Below are 25,363 nucleotides of genomic sequence, written 5' to 3' on the forward strand. Positions count from 1 at the left end.
AGATCCAAGGACACAGTGTCAGGTCTTGATGTGGTAAGAAGCCTCATAACCTGGACAGATCGTATCAGTGTTGTAGTCTGGCCAAGTCAGCCTGCCCAGGAGAGAGGTGGTAGAAGCTTCCTGAATCTTGCAAAACATGCAGTGCAGGTCAGTTGCAGGTTGGGAAGATGCCGGTAGTGAGGCGGGGTAGAAGAAAGATTAGGACAGTCTGGGTATTCGGACCGCAAAAGTGAGTAGGGACGGCCTCTGGTGGCCGCCCCTGGATTGCCACCTCCTTTTATACGTTTAAAAGGGCTCAAGGGCCCTAAGGGCCCGGCTGCATCACGCTCGCTCTCATTACAAGTGGGGAAACTGGCCCGCAGAGCAGAGGCGTTCTCCCCGAGATCGCACAGCAAGCCAGGGCGAAAACTAAGAATCGAACCTAGATCTCTCCGCTCCGTGGTTGTAATTCCGAGTGACTCGTGTTCTTTTAAATCGATACTTGTCCAAAGAGCGTTCGGAGGAGCGAACCATTTAAAGAGTTCCCGAGGGGCGAATAATTAGTTCTTAATGGAGTTTAGCACGAAAACCTGGAGACGCGAGCGCGAGCGGGTTCTTTAAGGGAACACAGACACAACGACCCACTAGCGCCCCGCTTCCGGGATCCCAGAGGCCGCGTCGGCGGAAAGCCCGGCCCGCCTCCTGGGAAATGTAGTCCCGCCTCCCTCCCGACTCAGGGGCGAGGACGGCGTGGAACTGCATTTCCCAGAAGGCTGCGCTCTGCGTCACGTTAGCCGGGCCAGGGCCGGTGGGGCGAGCCCCTCATTCGGCGCTTTTTAAGTTCTCGGGAGGAATGAGTGACTGCAGGCAGGGGCCTTTGGCGGTGTCGTTTGTGGGCTGGTTGGCTGGGCGGAGCTGGTCGCGGGGGCCGTGGCGCCGGTCGCACAGCCCTGCCTCCGGTCGGGGGCAAAAAGCTGAGGCGCGTCTCCTTTAATTGCGGTGGGCGGGACGCGGCGACGGGGTCCGCGTTGCTATTGGCGGCCGTTGGGGGCGCGGAAACTGAACGGGCCGCAACGGCCGTCGCAGCTGCTTCGGGCTCTTCAGGCGCCTCTGGCGCTGCCAGCCTCGCTATGGCTGCGCCCTGCCCGGTAAGTCCCTGCCGCCGCCGGCCCCAGGCCTTAAGCTCCCCGCTGGGACGATGGGCACTTGGCCGGCTGGAGCGACGGCTGCGAGACCGGCCGGTGAGGCGCCGGGTTCCACGGCGGTCCTCTCCAGCCCGGTTGACAGTCTGTGCTGGGGGCGCTGGGTCGGGGCACTTACGGAGCGCCCCCTGCTTGCCAGCCCTGTGCGGGGCTTTTGGGGCGAACAGACAGTCCCTGCCTCGAGGGTTTGCACCTTAGTGGGGGAGACAGGAGCATGTCCCAACTCAGGTGTGACCTGCGACCTACGGGCCTCTCTAGTCTGTCTCATCCTGAGCAGTGGGTGGCTGCATGGGGTCATGGGGTCTTGTTGAGGGTACACCTCGCTCCATCGTGGGAACAGCAGGCTACTGGGATGCCTGGGACGGCCTAGGCCTGCAGTGTGACCTGGGCGGGGCCGCCTTGTTCGAGCTCCAGGCTCCTTCACAGGCCAGAGAGGAGCACTCCAAAGCCGCTCATTTTGAGAGGTGGTTTTGAACGGGCCTGGCCCTCTGGCTGGGTGGAGAGTCAGGGAGTGGCCCCTTAGGCATCTGAGGACTTGGGCAGAGGGTCCAGACTTTTGACCCCTGGTTTGGTACTCTCCCTACAACCCCGCCTCCTCCCCTGATATATAAATCACTGTTGAGGGAGATGAGGCCCACTTGTAGGGAGTTACAAGATGGGAGAGAGTCTTGGGAGTTACCAAGGGGCCCACTGGTCAGGGGTGGACCTGAACTTGCCCACTGAGCCTAGAAGTAGGCACTCTCCTACCCTTGTTCTTCCAGAAGGCTCAGGTGAGGGCAGGAGGCTGAATGGGGCAGGTGCTGCTCTGTTGGGGGTCCTCTGCCAGCTGTCACCCCCCCTGTTGTTGAAAGGAGGACTCAGGCAGGTGTATGGGGGGGTGGAGCTGGGCACAGGGCCATAGGGCCTTTGTTCTAGTTACAGCTTTGTTGGGTGGCAGTGGCTTTGCTCTGCCCCAGTGACATCTTTTCCCAAGAGGAGCCTTTGGGCTCCCTGGAGCACCCAGTATACTTTGAAGTTTCTGATGTTTGGGGTGGGGGGAGATGAGGTATAACCCTTCAAATGCTGAAACACAGGATGCTGTTGGATAGTGTCTCTGGAATATTCTCTCTGGTGTCTTCCAAAGCAGTGTCCTGTACGGCCTGGCTGTTTCTCTGACATTGGGTAGAATGGAGATGGTGGTGATGCCAGCAGGGGCCTGTCCATAGCTGATCTTTGGGTTCACTGGTCAGTCCATGGTGGGATTGAGATGATGGGATCTAATTCCTGAGATGGGGGTTGCTGAAAGGCCCCTATTTACTCTCTGTGGGCTTTTCAAAAAATAACTTTATTGAGATATTCACATGTCATAAATTCACCTTTTTTTTTTTTTTTTTTTTTGAGACAGAGTCTCCTTCTCTGTCACCCCAGCTAGAGCTCAGTGGTGTCATCATAGCTCACTGCATCCTCAAACTCCTGGGCTCAAGTGATCCTCCCACCTCGGCCTCTCAGAGTGCTAGGATTACAGGCGTGAGCCACTGCGCCTGGTATACGCCTTTTAAAGTATACAGTTCAGTGTTTTTTTTATACATTCACAGTGTTGTGCAACTGTCATCACTATCTAATTCCAGAACATTTTCATCTCCCCAGAGAGAAACCCGTACTCAGTAACAGTAATTCCATTTCTTCCCCTTCCCCATTCTCCTCAGCCCCTGGCAATCACTAATCTGCTTTCTGTCTCTGTAGATTTGACTATGCTGGACTTTTCATAAATGGAATCAGACAAAATGTGGCCTTTCATGCCTGGCTTCATTCAATTAGCATAATGTTTTCAAGGCTTGTCATGTTGCAGCATGTGTCAGTACTACTCCTTTTTATGGCTGAATAATGTTCTGTTGTAGGGATATACCACATTTGGTTTATTTGTCTCTTGATAGACATTTGGGTTAATGAACCATATTTTCAATTCTTTTGGATATTTACCTAGAATTGCTGGATCATTTGCTAACTTTCTCCCATCCAAGTACTCACCAGGCCCGACCCTGCTTAGCTTCCGAGATCAGACGAGATCAGGCGCGTTCAGGGTGGTATGGCCGTTGACCATTTTACTTTCTGTTTAACTTTTTAAGGAACTGCCAAACTGTTTTCCGCAGTGACTATTATTGTTTGTTCGTTGTTCTTTTTAAAGACTGTTTTGTTTTTTCTGGGTATCTTGCATTTTTATATGAATTTTAGGATCAGCTTGTCAATTTCTGTAAAAAAGGTACCAGTGATTTTGATAGGAATTATATTGACCCTAGATTGATTTGGGCAGTATTGCATCTTAACAATATTACATCTTCCAATCCATAAACATAACATGTCTTTCCATTTTTTAGATTCTCTTTCATTTCTCTCAGTGAGGTTTTGTCATTTTCACTGTACAAGTTTGTACGTCTTTTGTTAAATTATTCATAAGTATTTTATTCTTTATGTACCATGAGTGGAAATTTTTTTTGAGGGGGTTGTTTATTGCTAGTGTACAGAAATACAGTTGGTTTTTGTTTATTGATTTTGTGTCCTGCAACCTTGTTGAACTCATTTATCAGTTCTAATAGTTTTTAGTAGATTCTTTAGGATTTTCTTTATATAAGATCAGGCCTTGAGCATTTTTAACCCCTCCTGGCTGTTATAGGAAGAGTCTTGGCCCCAGGGAAGCCCCTTCCTCACCCAGGCTTCACACATTTGACCATGGCTCTCCCCCAGGAGGACCCCTCGCTGGAGAGGCATTTTAAGGGCCACCGAGATGCGGTTACCTGTGTGGACTTCAGTCTCAACATGAAGCAGCTGGGTAAGAGGAGGCATCCTGTCCAAGCATGGTTATGAGCTGAGAAGGCCGAGTTTCTATCTGGGAGGTGTAGCGTGCAGGCAAGCAGAGGACAGCAAGGACGCACAGCTTTGTCTAGGCCTGCATCTTGCTTCCACCTCCTAGCTCTCTGGGTGCTGGGTTTTGGGAGCTCCATTTTACATGTGAAGAACTTGAGGCTCAAAGAGGTTAGGGGCCTTGCCAAGGTCACATAGCCTCTGAGGGTGGGATTGGGGTTTGGGCTTTTCCCTGTACACCCTAGCGATCACTTGGGTCTGTCCTGTGGAATGAGCCCTAAACAGTAGGTCATTTTCCTTGAATCTTCATTGATTCTGTTGCCCATAGTTATATGGCACACCTTGTTGAAGAGACCTACTACCAGTCAGAAGGATGTTGAGCAGAGCTGGGGACCCCCCTCTTCCACTGCCCTTGTGCTGCATTTGAGTGCACCCCCCTTCCTTGGTTGCATGGGGGTTCATACACAGCTTTTATGAGTGCGTTTTCTTGTTTTCGTGGACAAGCCTTGCCCCTTCGTCTTATCATCAAGGCCCCTGCCAGAGGCTGCTGGCTTTGTGGTATGCTGTAGTTTAAGAGGGAACTGAAGTCATTTTTGGTCTGTTTTGGGGGCCTCCTCTAGGCTTCTTATTGATTTGGGCCCTCTCATTGGGTTGGGCTGGCTCCCCAGCATGGGGAGGACTTGCTCTCTGGTTCCCCCGGGGTGTGTCTGTGGGGAGACCTAGGGCCTGTGGTGCTTAGTTTCCCCAGAGCTCTGAGTTGCAGCCCAGGGGCGGCACATGAAGGGCCTTTGTCAGTCTTATTCCCATGTGGCCATACTGCTTGGAGAACTGCTGGGCCATAGGCCCAGTGGGCAGTCACTGGAGGTGTGGCCTGCCCCGGGGGGAGCCTTCTCACTGCCCTGCTTGTGGATGCTGGGGAAGGCGGAGCTGGGCCTCTTGCTACCCCTGCCTCGCCAGTCCTAGCTTGACTTGAGGCCTGCTAGAGTTGAAGGTCATAGCATCACCCACTCTCCTCAGCCAGTGGCTCCATGGACTCGTGCCTCATGGTCTGGCACATGAAGCCCCAGTCACGTGCCTACCGCTTCACTGGCCACAAGGATGCTGTCACCTGCGTGAACTTCTCCCCTTCGGGACACCTTCTTGCCTCAGGCTCCCGAGACAAGACTGTCCGCATCTGGGTGCCCAATGTGTGAGTTTTAGACTTTGAGGGGCTTGTCAGAGTCTGGGGCCCTGGTGCCAGAGCTGTCCTGCCCCTACCCTGGCTTGGGACTTGTCACAATGGAGCATCTACCCTGCTTCTGAGGAGGTGCCATCAGTGGCTGGGCCTTTAGTTGGAGCCCTTCCCTCAGGGTTAGGAGAGGAATTTTGGGCTGACCCCAGCCACCCTTGAAGAAATGCTACCTGATGCTGCTTGCATGTGGATCGGGGGTGGGGGGCGCGGGGGCAGTGCTCTGCTCCTATAGGAGAGGCTCTGGCCTTCCCTTTTGGGGACTGGGGCGCTCAGGTCTGACTGACTTTGGGAGGGGTGGCTGAGGGGTGGGGAGAGCTTTGATGTACTTGTGTGCCCTCATGTCACTCTTGTGGGTTTCCTGACTTGTGATGCCTGTCCTTGTAGCAAAGGTGAGTCAACTGTGTTTCGTGCACACACAGCCACAGTGAGGAGTGTTCACTTCTGCAGTGACGGCCAGTCCCTTGTGACGGCCTCTGACGACAAGACAGTCAAGGTGTGGTCGACTCATCGCCAGAAATTCCTGTTCTCCCTGAGCCAGCATATCAACTGGGTCCGCTGTGCCAAGTGAGCATTGTCTGGTCTGGAGGGACCTGGGGGTTGGGGGGTGGCTCAGAGGGGCTGTTGAGTGCCTGCTTGTGACCTTGGACAAGTTACTTAGCCTCTCTTTAATCTTCCTGAGCCTGTTTCCTTATCTGTAAATAGGAACAATAATAGTTCCTGCATTGTAAGTTGTTGAGAAGCTTCAGTGAGCTGATGAATGACACATAAGTTAGTCCTTTGTCAGCCATGATGACCCTCTGACATCTGTGCTGACATAGCACAAGCCAAGTCAAAAAGCCAAGTCAACAATAACAATAGTTGTTATTAGCAATAACAACTTTTATGAGATATGTCAGTACCACCAGTGTGTTTTCTTCCTGTTCCTCATGAGAGTTCTGCAAGCTAGGTGGTATCATTTTCACTTTGCAGATGAGGAAACATGCTCAGAATGGTGCTGTATCTTGCCCCAGAGCACATGGTGGGTAAGTGGCAGAGCTAGAGTTTGTACCAAGTCTCTCTGGCACTAGGCTTGCTTACTTTGCTCTGTGGTGCTCTCTTAGAGACTGATTTTGCTCCCGAGCTGCCAGATGGGGGCCTAGGCTTCTGAGGGGGTTTGGCCTGGAGGCTGACCCTCCCTTTGGCCTGGGAACCTGTGCTGTGTGAATGGGGGGCCAGGGGATCCAAAGGACCTTTCAAGGTCTAAGAATTGCAGACACAGATATGCCTACTTCTAGTTTATTTGGTTCCTTTCAACAGAGCTTTCTCATGTGTCAAATATCTTTGCTTCAGAGGAAGGGGTTGGGTGTGACCAGAAGATACTAGGAAACCATGGGAGTCAGAGGTTGGGGACTGTTGAACTGTGTTCTTCTGGGGACCCCATGTAAGTTACTCAATTTCCAGGGCACCCTCATTCCTTTGTTCTGGAAGGCTCCTGATTGCTCTGTGAGGTCTCATAACCAGGGGCCTGAGGATGGAAGGGGCCGGGCCGGCAAACTGGGGGTATCAAGCCCATACTTGGCTGTTGGTGGTGGGTCCCCAGGACATTCATACCTTTTTATTGGCAGATCGTGTTTTGTTACCCCACACTCGAGTCAAATGTAGATTCAGAGGACCTGGGCACAGGATAATGACACTGATGTTGGGCTTTTGGCCACCTTCATGCTAATAATACCAGCAGTCAACACAGGCTGCGTGGTGCCACGTGCCATGTGCTGCTGGAGGCTTATGTGCATTATATTGCTCTGTGCTTACTGTGAGGTAGGCATGTTCTTTTTTATTCATTTATTTAAATTCATTTTTGCTCTAGAGCGGCCAGAAAAAACTTTTACTTTTTACTTTTTGTTAGAGTTTACTGTTTAGATGGAGTGGGGGAGTTGTTTGTGCATGAAATTAAGTAAACAAAAAACAAGAAAGAGCAACATGAAAGATCAGTTTCATAAATTCAAGAAGAAAAAAATGGGTGGGGTGTGCTGGCTCTGGCCTGTAATCCCAGCCAATCCGGAGGCTGAGGCCAGAGGATCACTTGAGCCCAGGAGTTCAAGTCCAGTTTGGGCAACAACATAGTGAGGCCTTGCCTCAGGAAAAAAAAAAAAAGAGGAAAAGAAAAAAAAAATAAAGGAAACAATTTTATAACATTCAAATTTTAGTCACAGGTTCCTGAAAAACTCTTTAGAGGGAAAAAAGAAAACTTATCAAGTGCTAAAAGTTATCATTTTCAATAACAGAACATGATTAAGATATAACCAAATAAACAGAAGTAAAACTGATATTTACCTTGTATGATGCAATCCGTATGTCCCTGAAAAGATATATTAGGGCATTCAGTTTTTGGGTTTTATTTTTACTGTTTTTTTAGATTTTATTTTTTTGTTTGCTGCCAGGAATACTGTGTTGAGATTTTCTTTTTCTCGTAGAGACAGGGTTTTGCTTTGTCACCCAGGCTGGAGTGCAGTAGCATGAGCATAGCTTAATATATCCTCGAACTCCTGGGCTCGAGCAATCCTCCTGCCTCAGTCGCTTGAGTAGCTGGGACTATAGGTGTGCACCACCACATCTGGCTACTTTGTAAAAAATTTTTGTGAGATGAGGTCTTGCTATGTTCCCCAAGCTGGTCTCAAATTCCTGGCAATCCTCAAGCAATCCTCCCTCCTCAGCCCCCCAAAGTGCTAGGACAAATTTTTTTAATTGGCAGATAAAATTGTATGTATTTATCATGTACAACATGGTGTTTTGAAGTATACATACATTGTGGAATGGTTAAATCTAGCCAGTTAGCAAATGTACATGGTTATCACATGGTTATCGTTTTGGCACCATTCTAATTCATCTCACAGAGAGGGAAGCCACTTTGGCCTGGATCACTTGGGGCCAGAGCAGGGTGTGTAACCCCGGGGGGTTCCTGGGGTCAAGTCGTAGGCACTCAGGGAAGGGTTGCTGTGGAAAATATGTGTGGTGCCCATGACATCTGTTAGCCAGTGGTGTGACTTGTGCCCCATCTGGTTCAGGTTCTCCCCTGATGGGCGGCTCATCGTGTCTGCCAGTGATGACAAGACTGTCAAGCTGTGGGACAAGAACAGCCGGGAGTGTGTCCACTCATACTGCGAGCATGGAGGGTGAGTCCCTGGATGCTGTCCTCCACCTGCAGGCTCTCAGGGACAGAGCTCAGACCTGGGCATGAGGAGGCCCAGTGGCCTTCAGTAGCTGGAACTGTGGGAGCCAGCCGCCATGTCTCTGCTGCTGTTTATCTGAGGTGTCTTCTGCAAAGGCTGGCAACCAAGCTCTCTGTCTTTTCCTGCGTGGATGGAAGGTTCAGCGCCATCCCCTTCCCACAAATAACAGGAGCACTTAACTTCGTGCCATGTAATTCTTTAGGCCTCTCTTTTTCCCCTTTACTTTCTAGTACTCAGCGCTGCAACATGCCCATCTGTGAGCAGCTGAACTCAAATGGTTTTATTTTCCAGCCTATATCATGCTTTGACCCAACTGTGTTTTAAAGCTTTTTAGTATGTTCCACCTATTGTGATGGCTTTCCAAGTGAAAGCCTCATCAGGTTCTTGTAGCAGGTGGTGGCTGTTCATATTGTGCCACATCATTGAGAGGGGGAGGAGCCTGCATTTGAGTAGGGACTCAACTGTTCCAAGTTCCTGAATGAACCGCAGCTTCTGCCCTCCTTAGTTAGCCTGGGAACCACAGGAAAGGGCCCCTCCTGAGAGCTGGACGTGGTAACAGCCTGAGTGTCATGTATGGGTATAGTGAGGGTCCTTGGCCTGTTTCCTTAAGATAGGTGGGCCAGCGGCCCCATAACCCTGCTGGACCTTCCCACCTGAACCTCAGCTGGCAGGATCTGTCTTGCAGCCAGCCCTGGCAAGGGTACCAGCTCCAACTCTCAAAACCCCAGAATAGCCCAGCTGACCTTTGAGTCTAAAGACAGCTTTCTCTACTTATATTTAAAAATTGATAGTGGGACAGGGTTCTTGGTAAGTCCACCTTAGTTCACTGCTGGCCACTGTTCTTACCTCCTACTTCTTGCTTTCTCTTGCCCACTTGGTAAAGAAACGTGGCAGAAAGGAGGTGTCTGGGTCAAGGGAACAGTATGAGCAGATGCACAGGGATGGGGAAGCAGTGGACATTTTTTAATTCTTCCTGAGCCAGGATAAATGGTAGTCCCTGTCTTTCCAGCTTTGTCACCTATGTGGACTTCCACCCCAGCGGTACGTGCATTGCTGCTGCCGGCATGGACAACACAGTGAAGGTGTGGGACGTGCGGACTCACCGGCTGTTGCAGCATTATCAGCGTGAGTGTTGAATCGCCTCCTGGGCACATGAGCAGCCGTGGTGGAACTGCTGGTGCCAGGCATTGGTTCATTGCTGCAGTGCTTAAATGGGCCTGAGGATGGCCTTGGGTGGGGAGGAGTCCCAGTCTGTTGGGATTCCAGGGGTGGGTAGTCTGTGGCGTGGCTGCCCTGACTTGGAACCTTGGCCAGGAGATGAAATGTGGGCTACTTGGCTTTCACCAAGCCCTTTGGTATCTACCTCCAAGGTAGCAGAGTCTCACACACACTCCAGGGCCAGATGGGGAGTCCTCAGTGGGTCTCTGGCCAGGGCTGTGGAAGCCACTGGCCTCTCCCTGTGATGGAGGCCCTGCCCTCCAGTGCCAAGGTGACAACCCTTGACCTGTGGTAAAGGGGGCAGGGCTGTCAGTAGAGGTTCAGCATTGGCCCTTGTCTACCTCTGGCCTCATAATGTCCGCCACAGATGCAGAGCCATGAGTCATATCGAAGGCTGACTTAGCTAGGGGCCAGGTTCAGAAGGCAGGCCCAGGACTGTTTCCTCTGATTTAATTGTAGTCCTTGGAGGGCAGGGCAGTGGGCAGTGGACATGGGCTCATGTCAGGCTCCAGGTGGAAGGTGAGGGGGCGAGGGCAGACTTGGATGTGCTCAGGATGGGCTAGCTGAAGGTGTTGGGGTCTGGAACTGACTTGGGAGCAGGTATGGCTGGGCAGGGCCATGAGGTGTCCCAGTTCTGGGGATGGAGCTGCCACGGGCCGTAGGAGAAATTAGGAGTTGTGAACTGTGGTCATTGACCTGGGACTAAATTTAAAGTTTATGGGTTCACTTCCCCAATCCACACCTAAAGTGGGAAAGATGTGGATGTACACAGGTGTGGGGCTTGGGGTTCACAGCTCTCCCCTGACTCCCCACAAGTTCTTCCTAGCTGACTCTTCGACGTTTGAGGACAGAACTGTTTTGGGGATAAACAAGAAGGGGGAGAAGATCCTGGTGTTGAAAAGCACGTGGTGGAGGCCGGGCGTGGTGGCTTCCGCCTATAATCCTAGCACTCTGGGAGGCCGAGGCAGGAGGATCGCTCAAGGTCAGGAGTTTGAGACCAGCCTGACCAAGAGCGAGACTCCGTCTTTACTAAAAATAGAAAGAAATTATATGGACAACTAAAAAAAAAAAAAAAATATATATATATATATATATATATATATAGAAAAAATTAGCTGGGCATGGTAGTGCATGCCTGTAGTCCCAGCTACTCGGGAGGCTAAGGCAGAAGGATTGCTTGAGCCCAGGGATTTGAGGTTGCTGTGAGCCAGGCTGATGCCACGGCACTGTAGCCTGGGCAACATAGTGAGACTCTGTCTCAAAAAAAAAAAAAAGCACTGAAAGAGTGGCTGACACAAAGGTATGGTGTTAGTGATGAGGACATTGACACTGATGATGCTAAGAGTCTTGGTCCTGGTGTCTGGTCTAGTGAAGAAAACCTGATTGGTTATGGCCTGCAGTACTCTACACCACCACCAGGTGGCAGGGGCTGCCACAAGAACTGCTTCTTTACTACACAGGGAGTCCTGGAGTTTGTCACTGATGCTCTTTCAGACAGAAGCTTCCAGAACAGAGCAGCAGGGGGCCTACCCTCCACTTGGAGACCATACCTCTCCCTTCCCTTTTTCAGCCTTAGAGACTTGTCTTCTGCTTTGGGCCAGGTCTGAATTAAGGGTGGGGTGGATGAAGATTGGGCATATCTGCACAGCGGGCTTGGGGGAGGTGGGCAGGTGCAGAGGAGGGAGGACTTGGATGGGAAGGGAAGGTGAGAGGCAGGGCAGTGGTCAGTATTACATGCTGTGTAATACTTTCTGTACTTCTCGTACTTTCTGTACGAGGTGATAATAAGGCCTTCCTCATGGGCCTTATGTGGGTCTGGTGGGAGAATCCACATAAGGATTATAATACAGAGCAGGTGCATGGTTTGTGCTACATAAGCCTTGATGCTGGGAGGAGAGGATCTGTAAGTGAACTTGGGAGGGTCCGGGCCCCTCTCTGATGGATCAGGAGCCTGGGCCTGGTGTTCATGGGATATAGCAGCAGGTACCCATTGGGGAGAGCCTTGAATGCCATCCGCCCAGCGTCCCAAAAGATGTGGCCTGGCTCACAGTGCTGGAACTGGCCCTGTCACTTGAGGAATGAAGGGAGGACGGACATCTGAGAGGACAGCTATGTTGAGAGCCTGTTTGGGTTGGGACTGGTGTGTCCCAGTGACTGGTGGATGGGCTGTCCATGCCCAATGTCAAAATGAGGGCTGGCATCAGAGCGAGGGAGGGGTCAGGCCCAGAGGATGGGTTGTGGAGATTGAATAGAGACAGAGGCTGACCCTGCAGGGATGGAGGGGACAGCTGGGCCCAAGGATCTGGGATGGAAGAAGGGCTGAGGCCACATCCTGGGCCCCTACAATTGTGGGACCATGGAAGAAAAAGCTCCACAAACAGCCAGAGTGAGGGGTATGAGCCCCATCTCCCAGCATGGGAGGGCTGAGGAGAGTGGAGCCAGGGAGTGAAGGAAGGTGACGTCTTGTGTAGAGGGTGGTCAGGAGGTAGAGCACTGCAGAGCAGTTGAGGAGAGTGGTGGATGCTGGGGAGAGGGCCCTGGGATTCTTTTTTTTTTTGCCCCCACTCTGTTGCCCTGGTGCCATGGAATCAGCCTAGCTCACAGCAACCTCAAACTCCTGGGCTCAAGCAATCCTCCTGCCTCAGCCTCCCGAGTAGCTGGGACTACAGGCATGCGCCACCGTGCCCGGCTAATTTTTTCTGTATATATTTTTAGTTGTCCATGTAATTTCTTTCTATTTTTAGTAGAGACGGGGTCTCGCTCTTGCTCAGCCTGGTCTTGAACTCCTGATCTTAAACGATCCACCCGCCTCAGCCTCCCAGAGTGCTAGGATTATAGGCGTGAGCCACTGTGCCCAGCCTAATTTTTTCTATTTTTAGTAGAGACAGGGTCTTGCTCTTGCTCAGGCTGGTCTTGAACTCCCTGAGTGCTAGGATCATAGGCGTGAGCCACCTCAGAGTGCCCTGGGATTCTCGAGGGAGCAGGCTTGGTGGTGGCCAGGGTGGGGGAGGTGTAGGTGGATGCAGATGAGCCCTAGGGGCCGAGTCCTGTGTGGACCTGAGTGTGTGTGGCTGACAGTCTCCACTGAGGGATTGCAGTCTTCTTGTGCTGCTGGCCTTGCCTCTTGTGACGGAGCTACTCAGTGGCTTGCAGCATCTTGTTCCTAAGCCAGCCTTAGTGTAGATTGGAGGCTTAGAGGAACTTGGAGTACCCTGCAAACATGACTGGGTTCCGCTGAGCTCTTGCGCAGTGCCATGGCACATGACAGGTGTTCACAGGTTAGCAAACTCATCCCATAGCCTCTAGGCTCGCCCTCAAGGGCTCAATGACCTCTTTGCTGATGGAGGGACCTGGCCAGGGCTGTTCAGCTCTAGGGGCTCCTGAGAGAGCCCCTAGCTGAAACCCTCTACCTGAGAAGCTCCTCCTCCCCCATAGGGGCAGTGGGATCTCTTTGGAGGCTGATTCTCAAGGGCTCCCAGTACTGTGCAGCAGCTGCCTGAGAGGTTTTATATCCCCGATCCCTATGAAACCCAGGGAAATTTTTAAGGACACAGTGACACCCATTGTCTCCTCTGGTAACTCTGGATGGGCACCAGGCACTTCCTGAGTGGCCTTCAGGTGTGTGAAGCTGATGGGCTCTTCTAAGAGAATTTGGTTAATGATGTTGCAGTGTGTGGCCAGCAAGCCCCAGCCTGCCTGTGTCCAGCCATCGCATGATTGTGCTCTGTGGAGGGCACTTCCTGTTCTGGGTCAGGTTGCTGGAGTCGGAGCCTGCTTGGGGCTTTGGGCCACAGTGGGCAGCTGGCGCCATTTCTTTCAGGCTGGCTGACTCTCTTCCCAGGCAAGGAGTTGGTTGGCTCTGGCCTGTCACTGTGGGGAGCAGTTCTGACTTCCCAATTCAGCAAGGAGTTGACGGGCTGGTGGAGCCCCAAGAGTGCCAATCCCCATGAGGTGGTTTGCTCCACATGCTCTGAACCCATGTTAAGACTGTTCAGACATCTGAACAGCAGCCCCCGTCCCAGAACCCATAATGTGCGTTGTGGTTTATGGCATGTGCAGGTCCGTTATCCAGTGACACGCCTGGGCTAGGCCTGCTTTGCCCCAGAAGGGTATCTCCTACTTGGGTGGGTACCCAGGCCTTCTCTGGACCCCTTGGTCAGTTTGGAGCCCATCGGATAGTGGGCCCAAGTTTGCTGAGGACCTCTACATGCAAAGCAGTGTGGGCCAGAGTGGATTGTGGGTACTCAGGTCTCTCTTTAGGCCACCTGCTGTCCACAAGCCATGAGCAGTTCCTGGTGTTTGGGGACAGGGACTGTGGTGGCCTCATCCCACCCTCCTTGGGCTCCTGGTGACCTATAGAGGTTTGACATTGGTATATCTCCCATCCTGAGTTGGAAGTTCCCTCTTTGGGGTGGAAGTTGGGGATAAGAGCCAGGAGCTCACAGCTGCCACCCAAATGGCAGCGTGTGTCATCACTGATATCTGCCATGGAGCCAAGAAGAAGGCCTGCAGCTTTGTACTTGATGAAAAGTGGATCATTTCTGGACAGTTGCTGCTCAGGGCATTGTGATGGGAGGCTCACCCCATCATGAGGCAGCCCTCGTGGAGGACTGTCATGCAGGGGTGGTTCTGAAGGTGAGGCCTTCACCACCTCTACAGAGGCAGGGAGGCGTGAGAGCAGAGGCTGGTGTGGCCAGTGGATGAGACAGGAGAGCGAGTGGGGAGAGGTGGGGTGGGTCCTGGTGTCTGGGGCATCCCCAAATCCTGGTGTACCAGACCAAGCCCTCTCCTAGAGTAAATGGCTCCAGGTGTTTCTTGGTATTTCTGGCATTTCTATGGAGCCGGGGCTTCTGTTGCCCTTCCTCTGGGAGAGCTTCTCTCCCTCAGGTGGGCTTGGCCAGGCGGGAGGCCCTGCGTGGTATGCACACGCTGACCCTGCTGCTTTGGTCGTGCTATGCTAGGGAAGCCCTGGCCTCCCCTCCTGCCACTGGCTGCCCTCTGCTGGCTTTGTCTCATGTAGGGGTGGGGGTGGCCTTCATCCCAGTGCAGGCGAGGGGGTCTGTGTATTTTGCCTCGAGAAGCTGGCTGCAGAGACCTCAGTAGCCCCTCCCCAGGCTGCCTCATGGAGCTCCTGGCACTCGGAGGGTGTTGTTCAGATATAAATATTATCTTACGTAAAGCCTTGGCTGTCTCCCCTAAGCGTGCATGGGAACATGTATCCCTACTCCCCAGCACATCGGCATGTCAGCTAGGCTGGCATCTGAGGGGCTCTGTGCACCCCCATGGGCCCTGCCAAGGGCCGTTTTGTGGTAGGTATGTTTACCAGCCCAGCAGGGGTTCTGCAGCCTCTCAGCGCTGGGGTGAAGGGTTGGTTTTGAATTTGCCTTTATGTTTGTAGCAATTCTGACTTGGCAGGGTCATGATTACTTCAGTCCTGCTGGTTCTCCTCATCAGGCCTGTGGTAATGGGAAGGAAGGCACCAGAGTCTCCCTCAGCAGCAGTGCCACGTGAGGGTCCGTGATGCAGCTGGTCCATACGTGGGCTGTGGAGTTGCTCTGTCCCCAGGTGGACTGCCTGTGCTTGACCCCAGCTCCACTTAGAACATGCCCTTGGCCTTGAGAGAGGGCTGTGTAACCTGCTGGGACTTCTGGACATCCAGCCTAAACACCTACTCACCAGCCACTTTCTGGGTCCCACTTGGTGCTAGGCACTGAGCCAGAAGCCAGGGACTCAACACAGCCCCCGCTTGGTGGAGCTCGTGGTCTCATGGGATACCCAGACGTGAATCAGATGGCTGCACATATATGTGAAGAGTGAACTGAAGGGAAGCTTGTCATGTTTTGGAAGGACACATGGAGGGGGTGGCCCCAATGAGGTCAGGGGAAGCTTCCTAGAGGAGGTAACTCCAAGTGGTAAGCTTTAAGGTTGGGGAAGGGAAAGGCAAGAGTCTCCCAGGCCTATTGGGAACAAGAGGTGTAGTAAGGCTCCATGGCTGGGGGAGTTGCAGAGTGGAGTGGCTGGATCTTGGAGAGTGCCGGACACCAGAACAGATGGTGGGGCTTGGGCTGGAACAGTGGGGGAAAGAGAGCCATGGACAGGGCCGAGCTGTTGAGTGGGTAAAATGGCAGGACCTGGAGTTGCATGGGACTCATGGGGGCAGAGGAGAGGGACATCCATGCCGGCACTGGGGCCTGAGGGCTCACTCTGCAAAGGCCTCAGGGGCTTAACCTGGTAGCATCCCCATAGCACCCCTAACACATGGGTGCTGTAGTACAGACGGATAAACTGAGGCTCAGGGTGATCAAGATGCTTGATCAGGTGGGCCAACGGGAGGCTGGGATCTGAACCCAGGCCTGACCGCCTGAGAGTGTCTTAGCCTTCTGCTTGCCTGCCTCCCGCAGCTTCTCCTGTAGGGCAGTGGCATTGTATTAGCATTTCAAGGGTTTTGTTTTCCGATTGGCTTCTCTAAAGAAACAGTACATGAGACCGAGTAAGTGCTGTGTGTGAGTGCTCTATTGTGCTCTTGCTCGACTGCTCATTGTCATGGGAGAGGTGAAGGAATCACTTGGTGCTTCTGGCTTGCCACATGCTTCCACCTGCTTTGCGTCTCCCACTGCTCACCTTTGCCTCTGGATGGGTCTTCTCTTGTCTTTTGATTGTGCTGCTTTCCTGGAGGTCTTTTTTGGGCTCCTCGCAGCTCTTCTGAGCGATGGCCACTCTGGCCCAGCCCTGTCAGGCCCATGCTGAGCCTCGATTGGCCGCCATTGCCTGGCTCGGGCTTCAGCTGTTGTCCGTGTGCTTCCTAGCCAGCACCTAACTGATGTCCTTCCCCCAGTGCACAGCGCAGCAGTGAATGCCCTCTCCTTCCACCCGTCGGGAAACTACCTAATCACAGCCTCCAGCGACTCGACCCTGAAGATCTTGGACCTGATGGAGGGCAGGCTGCTCTACACACTCCACGGGCATCAGGTGAGAGCTGTTGGCCTGGTGCTGAGTGGCATGGAGTGGGGCAGAGGTGCCACCTCAAGACCTGTGCTGGGCTGGGTTCTCCTGAGATGTCCTTCCCTTGGAGGCCACTGTGATCCCCTCATGGCCTGAAAGTAGAGTGAGATGCAGAAACAGACTTGCTACCCACATGACCTGCAGGGAGATGGATGAAGGCCTTTCCCTGTGAGCTGGGAAGATCACTGGGCTGGGAACTGGTATAGCTGAGAAGGGAGTATGGGAGTTAAATTGGGGGGGGGTTGTGTGCTTGGGGGCCGCATCTGGACATGGTTGGCAAACTTTCCCCCAGGGGCTAAATGGACTCTTTCCCCTAATGGCCTCAAGTGTCCCTTGATCCAAAGGTTGAGTAGAGTCCTAGAACCCATGCCCTAAGTTGACATCAGGGTCTCGTGGGGGTCCTGGGACTGGCAGCCATCGATGCTTCTAGAGATGGAGATAACCACAGGTTTCTAGCAGAGGCAGGCAGGAGGAGGGAAATCTGCACATTTGTTTGAGAATTCCTGGAATCAAATCAAGGGAGCAGAGGCCTTCTCTCTTAGCAGGCTTTAAAGCGTCTGATGCCTTGGTCTCCCTGGGTGGGCACTGGTCAGCGGTGGGCCCCTGTGGGCCAGCTGTGGGGTTGCCTGTGACTCTTCGCAGCAGCTTGCCTGGGTTTGGGCCTTTCACACGTACTCCCACTAGGAAGTTGTGGCTGAGCTATCTCCTGCTGAGCAGAGAGAGCAGTCATCAGAACATCTGATGTTCAGCAGTCATAGTCACCGTGCCCAATTGGGACTGGGGCACGGAGTCCAGAGATTTAAAGTTGCTCCCTTCCTCTGCCTGCCAGCCTGAGGCAGGCAGGATGGAGAGTGGGAATGGGCCTTTGAGGGCTGAAGGAGGCCCTGGGAATGCTCATGTATCTTGGGCCGGCAGCCAGGTGTGGGGTGTCTAGCCCACGACTTGCTTTTTTCTTTTTCTTTTTCTTTTTTTTTGAGACAAGGTCTCATATTGCCCAGGCTGGAGTGCAATGGCACAATCATAGCTCACTGCAGCCTTGAACTCCTGGGCTCAAGTGATTGTCCTGCCTTAGCCTCCCAAGTAGCTAGGACTACAGGCATGTGCCATCACGCCCAGCTAATTTTTTTTTTTTTTTTAATTTTCGTAGAGATGGGGGTCTCGTTATGTTGCCCAGGCTGGTCTTGAACTCCTGGCCTCAAGCAATCCTCCCACCTTGGCCTCCTGAAGTGCTGGGATTACAGGCATGAGCCACTGTGCCTAACCTCTGCCCAGGGACATCTCACCACCATCTGAGTTAGGGCAGATGGGGGCCGTTTGGCCATGGCTGGGGTGTGGGGACATAAGCCTTTTCGTCTGCTTTCTTGGGGCCTGGAGGCTGCTTGCTGCCCCAGGCTTGTGGTAATCCTTTGTCTTCCCTGTCAGCGACGTGTCTGCTGTGCAGGACCAGCAGGCCTGTTCTCCTTGGGCTGGCACATCCAGGTGTGATGTGCAGCCGGGCTGGGCCAGTGTGACTGCTAGCCCTGCCGTAAGCCTATTAGGGAGCCACCTTTGCAAGCCCTTGGGCAAGTCAGTTATTCAGATTCATGTGTGGCCAGTTGTGGATCTTATAACCAAGAGGGTATTTGAAAATCATGTGATCTACTCCCCCCCCCCCCAAAGAAACAAAGGCAATACTCAGAAACAATTTGCAAACAGATGCTTATCACCTGATCATCTCTTTGTGTGAGTGTTCTTTAAACAGCTGACTCACCTCTTAGCCCAAGAACACTCTTCAACGTGGTATCTAAAATGTCGTTCTCAGTGTTCTGGTGCAGCATCCAGCATGTAAATGAAAGCCTATTGACGTTGTTCTCTCTGAGAAGTGAAACGAGGACTGTGGGGCATCTTATGTGGTTGCTCTTCTGCTGTTAGACCTAGAAATATGCGAGCTAGGCAGAGGAACAGCTGACAGTTTGGGGCTATGGAGAATGGGAAATGGCTCCATGGAATTGTTGGGTCACTTCTTTAGGGCACCAAGCTCACAGTGCTCAAAGGCAGGGAGAAGAAAGAGAAACTGGCCTCTGTTCATGTTGCCATCTGCTCATTCATTCATTATCCGCTCCCCAGCTCACTGGGCTGGGCACCAGGGAGAGGAAATGGATGTCATGGTTCTACCTGCCAGAGTTCTTGGCTTGGAGATTAGGGGACTCTGTGGGGAGGTTGACAGAGCCCAAGGCAGCAGGAGGCAAGTTAGGGGACCAGGAAAGGCAGGCTCAGTCTTCTGAAGTACTTGGAGGGTTGGGTGAAGGTAAGTAGGCCTGCCTCTGTCTCCCAGGTGAAGGTGGCAGTCAGGATATGAGGCTCAAATTATTTTCTGCTCTCAAGCTCCCAAACTCCTTATCAAATGTAGAAACTTAGGACTGGTGTACCCCTGGTCTTAGGGGCCCTTCTTCCTGGGATATCCATGACCTGCCCCCCAGCCCACAGTGGGGTACTGCAGGTGCCAGTGGGTGGGAACCCCTGTGCCTGGCTTGCTGCCAAGTGCTTGATCGAACACAGCTGCCACCAGCCACTTCCCGAATTGTGTGACTCTCCCATCTTGTTCAGCTGAAACAGCCTGAGCTTTGGGAGGCTGCAACTAGGAGAGGAGTGGGTTTGCGCATCAGGTGAGACGATTCCAGCTTTGCCTCTGTGTGACGTTGGGCAAAACCTTGACTTTGCTGAGCCTCTTTTCTCATCTGTGAGATTGACTTCCTATTGTCTGCCTCATAGTCAGAGAGGACGTGTCTAAATTTCCCAGCACCAGACGCAGTAGGTCCTTGCAGATGTTAGTCCCTTTCCACTTAAGCTCTTAGAAAATGACATGATGCTGTTTTTGGTGAGAGCTGCTTAAAAGGCCATTACAAGTTTCTGTTGTGGGCACAGTCCTGGCACTGAACAGGTGGGCAATCAGTGTTTGCTAAGAAAATAGGTTCATGGGGGTGTCTTATTAGCCACTCCTTTTTTGGGCACAGGGCTGTGGTCATGATCTTCTCCCCGATCCCGGGATGGCAGCTCGTCTGCTTCCCCTCCTCCCATGCACCCACGGAGTCTCTCAGGGGTTTGTCTGGCTTTTTATTTTGCTTAGGGTGGTTGTCATCTCCCCTAGAGCATCATCTTGTTTTGGCATCTCTTATCATGCAGCTCCTGAAATCTGTCCCCTGGTGGGTGGGCAGAGGTGACTCCCTGACCCAGACTTGCTTGTCCCCACCAGCTGCCTTAGTGGCTTTGCCCTGGTGCCTGAGCGTACAGGTCGACGTGCAGTGCCCTTTATTAGGCCTGTCCATCGAGTCCTCTTTTCCAGGGCCTGACTCCTGGAGGATGGGTATCAGGGAACCCACGTGGTGGCACCAGGCTGGCTGGTGGTGCCAGTGCCCCGTCTGAGGCTCTGGAAGGTCTTGCTTAGGGGATGTGCCATGACCGTGACAATTAAGCAGGAGGAAAGGGAGTCCTTCTCGTTGGATGTAGTACAGATTTTGAGTTGTCAGAGCTGCAGAGGAGCCTCATCATCCTGTCTCACCCCCGCGTTTTATAGAAGGGAATGCTGGCCAGCAGAGGGAAGGGCTTCCCCACAGACTACCGCTGTCATTCAAAGCCTCGTGCCCCAAGCGAGGCCCTCGCAGCCCTGTGTGGCAAGCGTGGGGACAATGTGCTAGAAATACAGATTTATCTTTCCATATTTTCTGAAATATAATCTTGAGCCATGCTCATTTGGTTTAAGTTCCCTAGAGCTATTTGGGAGAGGATGGTGGGCGGGTTGTGGGTGGGGAGTTAAATCTGGTGTTTGTGGCTGTGCAGTTGGTGTGCGTGTCTCTGCAGAGTGACTGAGCTACACGCGGCTCCACGCTCCCCCACTGGCCCCAAGTTCGGGTGAGCTGCCCCTGCCTTGGGCCCCCAGGGGTCTCAGGTGGTGGGAACTACCAGGCTCAGAGTATGAGACTGAACAATGTTTACTGGGTGCTTCTGCTACACCAGGCCCTAGGCCAGGGCTGGGCAAGTGGCAACAAAGGGGACGGCACCCCTGAGGAGGGGAGGCAGCAGAGTGGCCTGGGCACTGGGGCCTGCCACTCAGGCCACGCCAGGTGGAAAGCAGATCTTGGAATGTGCCTCTCCTCCCTTGTTTCTTCAAGAGCTCTGCAGTCCTTGTATTGTCATTTAATTTTGGAGGATTATTTTGATACTTGAGAGGGTCATACCTGGCCTGGATGGTTGGGCACCTCCTGTGAGAGGTGAGGGGACATGAGGAGAAAAAACAGTTCGTTTAGTCCACTCTAACCAAGAGGTCAGCCTGGCCTCCTCTGTCCCCTGTCATCTACCCAGATTTGAGGGCTAGGAACAGGTGTCCTTAGCCAGGGTTGGGAGAGAACCTCAGTGTCTCTAAGCAGCAACTACTACACAGTGGCCACTCCCTGTCCACTGGATTGTGGTGGCCCTATGGGCCATCACTCAGACACAAGCACCCAGCCCACAACAGATGCTGGTAATGAGTATGGGAGCCTCCTGGTGGGGGTCTGGGAGAAGCAGGCCAGTGGGCCAGGTTGTGGTTTCTCTGCCTGAATACAGGGGTCAGAGACAGAGTGCCCACTCTAGAGGCCTTTTGGGCTTCCTTGGTCTCTGTTCTCTGCTTGATAGCCACTCTGCTTTGACCTCTGATCGAGGGGACGTGTGGTGTGACAATCCTGTGTGTCCACTGGCAGAGCATACATATGAGAGCCAACAAAAAATATTTTGCTCCTCTTTCAAGGTGGTGGAGGGTGAGGGTACGTGGCTGGACTTTTGCCAGTATAGCTGTTGTGGGCAGAGTGGTCAGAGTCCAGGCAGCGGGGACCTTGGCAAGTCAGGTGGGAGACGGTGAGGGGAGCAGAGAGGTCTGGGCAAGCTATGGGAGCAGCAGAGTGAGTGAACATGACTGTGAAAGCTAATCTAATTGCCTTGGGGTCCTTTGTTTGTCTTTTTTTTTTTTTTTTTTTTACTTTCACTTTCTCTATTGATGCTTTGTCTTTTGAAGAAGACAGTGTGGGGCCCTTGGGTCTGGAAATTGGCAAGGGAGAGCTGATGTCTGGTGAAATGACTAGATGTGGTTCCAGCCAAGTTCAACAGCCAAGTATGGCTAGGTAAGGAGGGAGAGCAGGGTGGGAGGCCAGGCTTCCTCTGGTGCTCCTGATTGGTCAAGCAGGATCATCTCGCGGAAGACTGGCTGGGAGGGAGGCCCTGGTTGAGCCTGTGAAGCATCCTTGCCATAGACTTGGCTTGGAGTCAGGTGGGAACCAGGGTTTCAGGCAGGTGGGCACCTCTGGTAATTGGGGACAGGCTGGAATCCACACTAGGCAAGGCCTAGCCAAGAACTGCTGCTCAGAGTCACACTTGACGGTCACTGTGGATGTGCCCAAGGGCAGGCCTTGCCTGAGGGAAGAAACAGCTTGGCAATATCCGTGTCCCAAACTGGTGTCCTAACGAATGAAGAGTGATTAATTAAATAGAAGGAATAAACCATTATGAAGATAGAACAATCTCAAAGAGATGTATCATATCTACTCACTGGCAGTGATAAGAAGAGACTCCCCCAGGTGCCCAGGGTCGGGATACTTTAGAGCTCACAGACAACTGATGGGCTAAAGGAGAAATTGCAGTGACAGCTAAACATTGGGAAGTGAATGACAGTGAAAATGTTGCATACTGGAAACTTCTGAGATCTCTTGAAGGTAGCCATCAGGGGCAAATTTGTAGCCTTAAATGAATTTGTTTGAAACCAAAAAAGATTGAAAATACCTGAATTAAAAGCTCAGTGCAGGAGGCGACAGAAAGAATATAAAGAGCAGACCCTTTCTGCCTAGCTCATGGTGAGCAGTCCAGTGGCCCAGGGCGTTGAGGAGGGGAGAAAGAGAGGGCCTGGAAAGTTGGCAGGGGCCTAGACTACTTGGGGTCACCAAGGCCTGAAGCATGTCATCAGTGGAGAGTCCTTTCTATAGTCTAGTCCATGTTGGCTCTGGCCCACAGCGGAGCCCAGGGCCAGCATTCTATGCCTTCCTCTGACTACCCAGGGCTGCTTGCATAGACCCTACCTAGCAGACAAACAGGAGTCTTCATGGAAGGCCACTCTTACCTGGAGCAGGAGGCACGCGGGCCTCTTGGTAAATGGGCACTGTTGAAGAAGACTGTAGGCCCCACACAGCTTGTTGCTGGCTCCATCCCTGAGTTTCCTGAGGCTTAATGTCTGGGGAAAGCACTAGGGCTTCTTACCTAGAGGGGTTCTAACGCCTGCCCTCTGGTCTTGATCCCCCTGTGGGCTGTGGGCTTCTGGGCTGCCGGCCACATTCTTCCATTCTGCTGTTCTTGCTGCTGCTCTGCCTCTGACATCTTGTTCCTAGAGTGGCATATGATGGTTGAGCAATGACAGGAAAGGGGAGTACTCGGTCCCTTAGTTGTTGTGCCTCCTTGGAAGCCTGCCGTTACTCAGCTCTGGGCAGGCAAAGGGCCCATCTTTTTTGACACTCCATGTACTAGTTTCCTTCCCTTTTCTCTGTTCCCTTTTTGTTTTTCCTCAAAATGAAAATAGTTTTGTTTTGTTTTTCTATTAATGTAGCAATGCCATGTAGTCACTGTTGCCATGTACTCACTGTTAAAAAATTCAAAGTATGGAAAATGACAAAGATTTCTAAGAATCAAGTAAAAAAGTTACCTGAAATTACCCCGCCCCATAAGCCTTGTTGACTGTCCCTTGGTGACTGTCCACTTGGAAGGGTATCTGAGTGATGCGTGCCCTGCCCCATCCTGCACTCAGGCCCTGCACACGCAGCCAGTGTTTTGTAGATTGAATCACACAGCCCATGCTGTCTTACACCTGGTATTTCCCACTCACTGATGTTACTGGGCATTGTTCCTCATTAGTAAAAGGGGATCTACTTTATCCTAGTTAATGGTGGCTTAGGATTTCTGGGGCTGCTGGGAGTGGGGCTGCCTGGGCCCTTGTGGCTCCACTGTGTGAAGCAGGCAGATGACAGGCACAGGCCAGAGGCTTTGCTTTGTGTCCTCTCAGGCCTTGTCTTCTGTGCCTAGTCATGGCACCCTTAGGAGGGGTGCTGTGGTTTGAATGTGTCCTGCAAAGTTCATTGTTGGAAATTTGATCCCCATTGCGGTGGTGTTGAGAGGTGGGGCCTAATGGGAGGTGTTCAGGTCATGGGGGTGGCACCCACCTGAATGGATTTATGCTGTTATCCTAGGAGTGAGCTTGTCATCATGAGAATAAGTTCCTGATAAAAGGATGAATTCGGCCCCCTTTTCTCTCTCACCCTCTCTTTGCCCTTCTGCTGTGGCAGCAGTCCCTAACCTTTTTGGCACCAGGGACTGGTTTCATGGGAGACAATTTTTCCATGGGAGGAGGCAGAGCTCAGGCAGTGATGCGAGTGATGGGCAGCCACTTTGAATACAGATGAAGCTTCCCTTGCTTGCCTACTGCTACCTTCTGCTGTGCAACACCGCCCCCCCCCCAGCCCCCTGTTCCTAAGTTTCATGGAAGACAATTTTTCCATGGATGGAGGTTGTGGGGGAGGGGTGGCGGAGCTCTGTGGCCTGGTCCCTGACAGGCCACAGACTGGCCCCGGGGGTTGGGGACCACAGTGCTATGGGATGGCACAGCAGGAAGGCCTTTGCCAGGTGCTGGCCCCTTGATCTTGAACTTCCCAGCCTTCAGAACTGTGAGCCAATACATTTCTGTTCATTATAAATTATTTAGTCTCAGGTATTCTGTTATAGCAGCACAAATTGACTAAGACAAAGGGTAAACACACACACTATCCTCTGAGGATTTCATGGGTTAAGCAAGTGAAGTGCTCTGTGCCAGCCTGAGCACCCAGTGTTCACTGATGGTGTACTCACTTTCTTCTTCATCACCCCCATGGTGAGCACCTCTGAGATGATGAGCCGCAGGTAGACTCTGGAGGCATGAGCAGGCATGTTCCCTCCTGTCCGGTGTGCCTAAGCCTGGGTGGCACCTCTCAACCTACCTGTCTCGTCTCCCCTGGGGTGTCCGAAGCTGCCTTGCTCTATGACCTTGGGGTTCCTTTTCCATTCCAAAACTTGCTGGTCTTTTCTGGCATTGAGTGGAAGGTGCCTCCCAGCGCTCCCCATGTCTATGGTTCAGCCAAAGCTGTGCTGGTAGAGGCCCCTCTCAGGGCACTTGGGCCCTTTACACTCCCGGTGCTGCTCTGAGGAACTGAGGTGGCCTGCATGACAGTGGCTGTGCTGTCTTCTTCTAGGAGAGAGCCTTTTTTATCTGGTTTTGCTTGGGGAATTCCATGTACTGGCCACAATAAAAGTTCAACTGGGAGGAAGAGATGATCGTGGTCGTGGTATGTTGGCTAAACAGATTCTTACTCTGTGCATCTTTCTGGAATGGATTTCAGGCTAGGGGAAAAAAATCTTCCTTTACCAGGAGAAATGAACACCCCCCTGCCACACCTGGATGTGCTCACTGGCCCTCAGAGTGCTGCCTGGTACGTGCCTGGCATTCCCTGTCAGATGGTCATGTAGGCTGGGTGTAGTGGCTCATACCTGTAATCCCAGCACTTTGGGAGGCTGAGAGGGGAGGATCGCTTGAGCCCAGGAGTTCGAGACCTGCCTGAGCCACATAGCGAGAGCCCATCTCTACAAAAAATAGAAAAATTAGC

At 52.5% G+C, this 25,363-nt stretch overlaps 1 protein-coding gene across 5 annotated transcripts in view; it reads left to right on the forward strand.

The window, feature by feature from the left end:
* The first annotated feature begins 781 nt into the window (after nt 1-781).
* The window catches only part of POC1A (POC1 centriolar protein A), a 70,934-nt gene continuing 46,352 nt past the window's right edge, over nt 782-25,363 (forward strand). The window contains exons 1-7 of one of the 5 annotated variants that reach the window (XM_045530069.1): nt 782-1,127; nt 3,903-3,987; nt 5,037-5,208; nt 5,635-5,814; nt 8,295-8,402; nt 9,469-9,584; nt 16,513-16,646. In XM_045530069.1, coding sequence (XP_045386025.1) covers nt 1,110-1,127; nt 3,903-3,987; nt 5,037-5,208; nt 5,635-5,814; nt 8,295-8,402; nt 9,469-9,584; nt 16,513-16,646 — 813 coding nt within the window. In that variant the 5' untranslated portion in view covers nt 782-1,109. Of the gene's footprint in view, nt 1,128-3,831; nt 3,988-5,036; nt 5,209-5,634; nt 5,815-8,294; nt 8,403-9,468; nt 9,585-16,512; nt 16,647-25,363 lie in introns of those variants that run through there. The other 4 variants (XM_045530070.1, XM_045530073.1, XM_045530071.1 and 1 more) reach the window with 4 other exon arrangements.

This window comes from Lemur catta, chromosome 18, assembly GCF_020740605.2.
Source record: "Lemur catta isolate mLemCat1 chromosome 18, mLemCat1.pri, whole genome shotgun sequence".
Classification (NCBI taxonomy): domain Eukaryota; kingdom Metazoa; phylum Chordata; class Mammalia; order Primates; family Lemuridae; genus Lemur; species Lemur catta.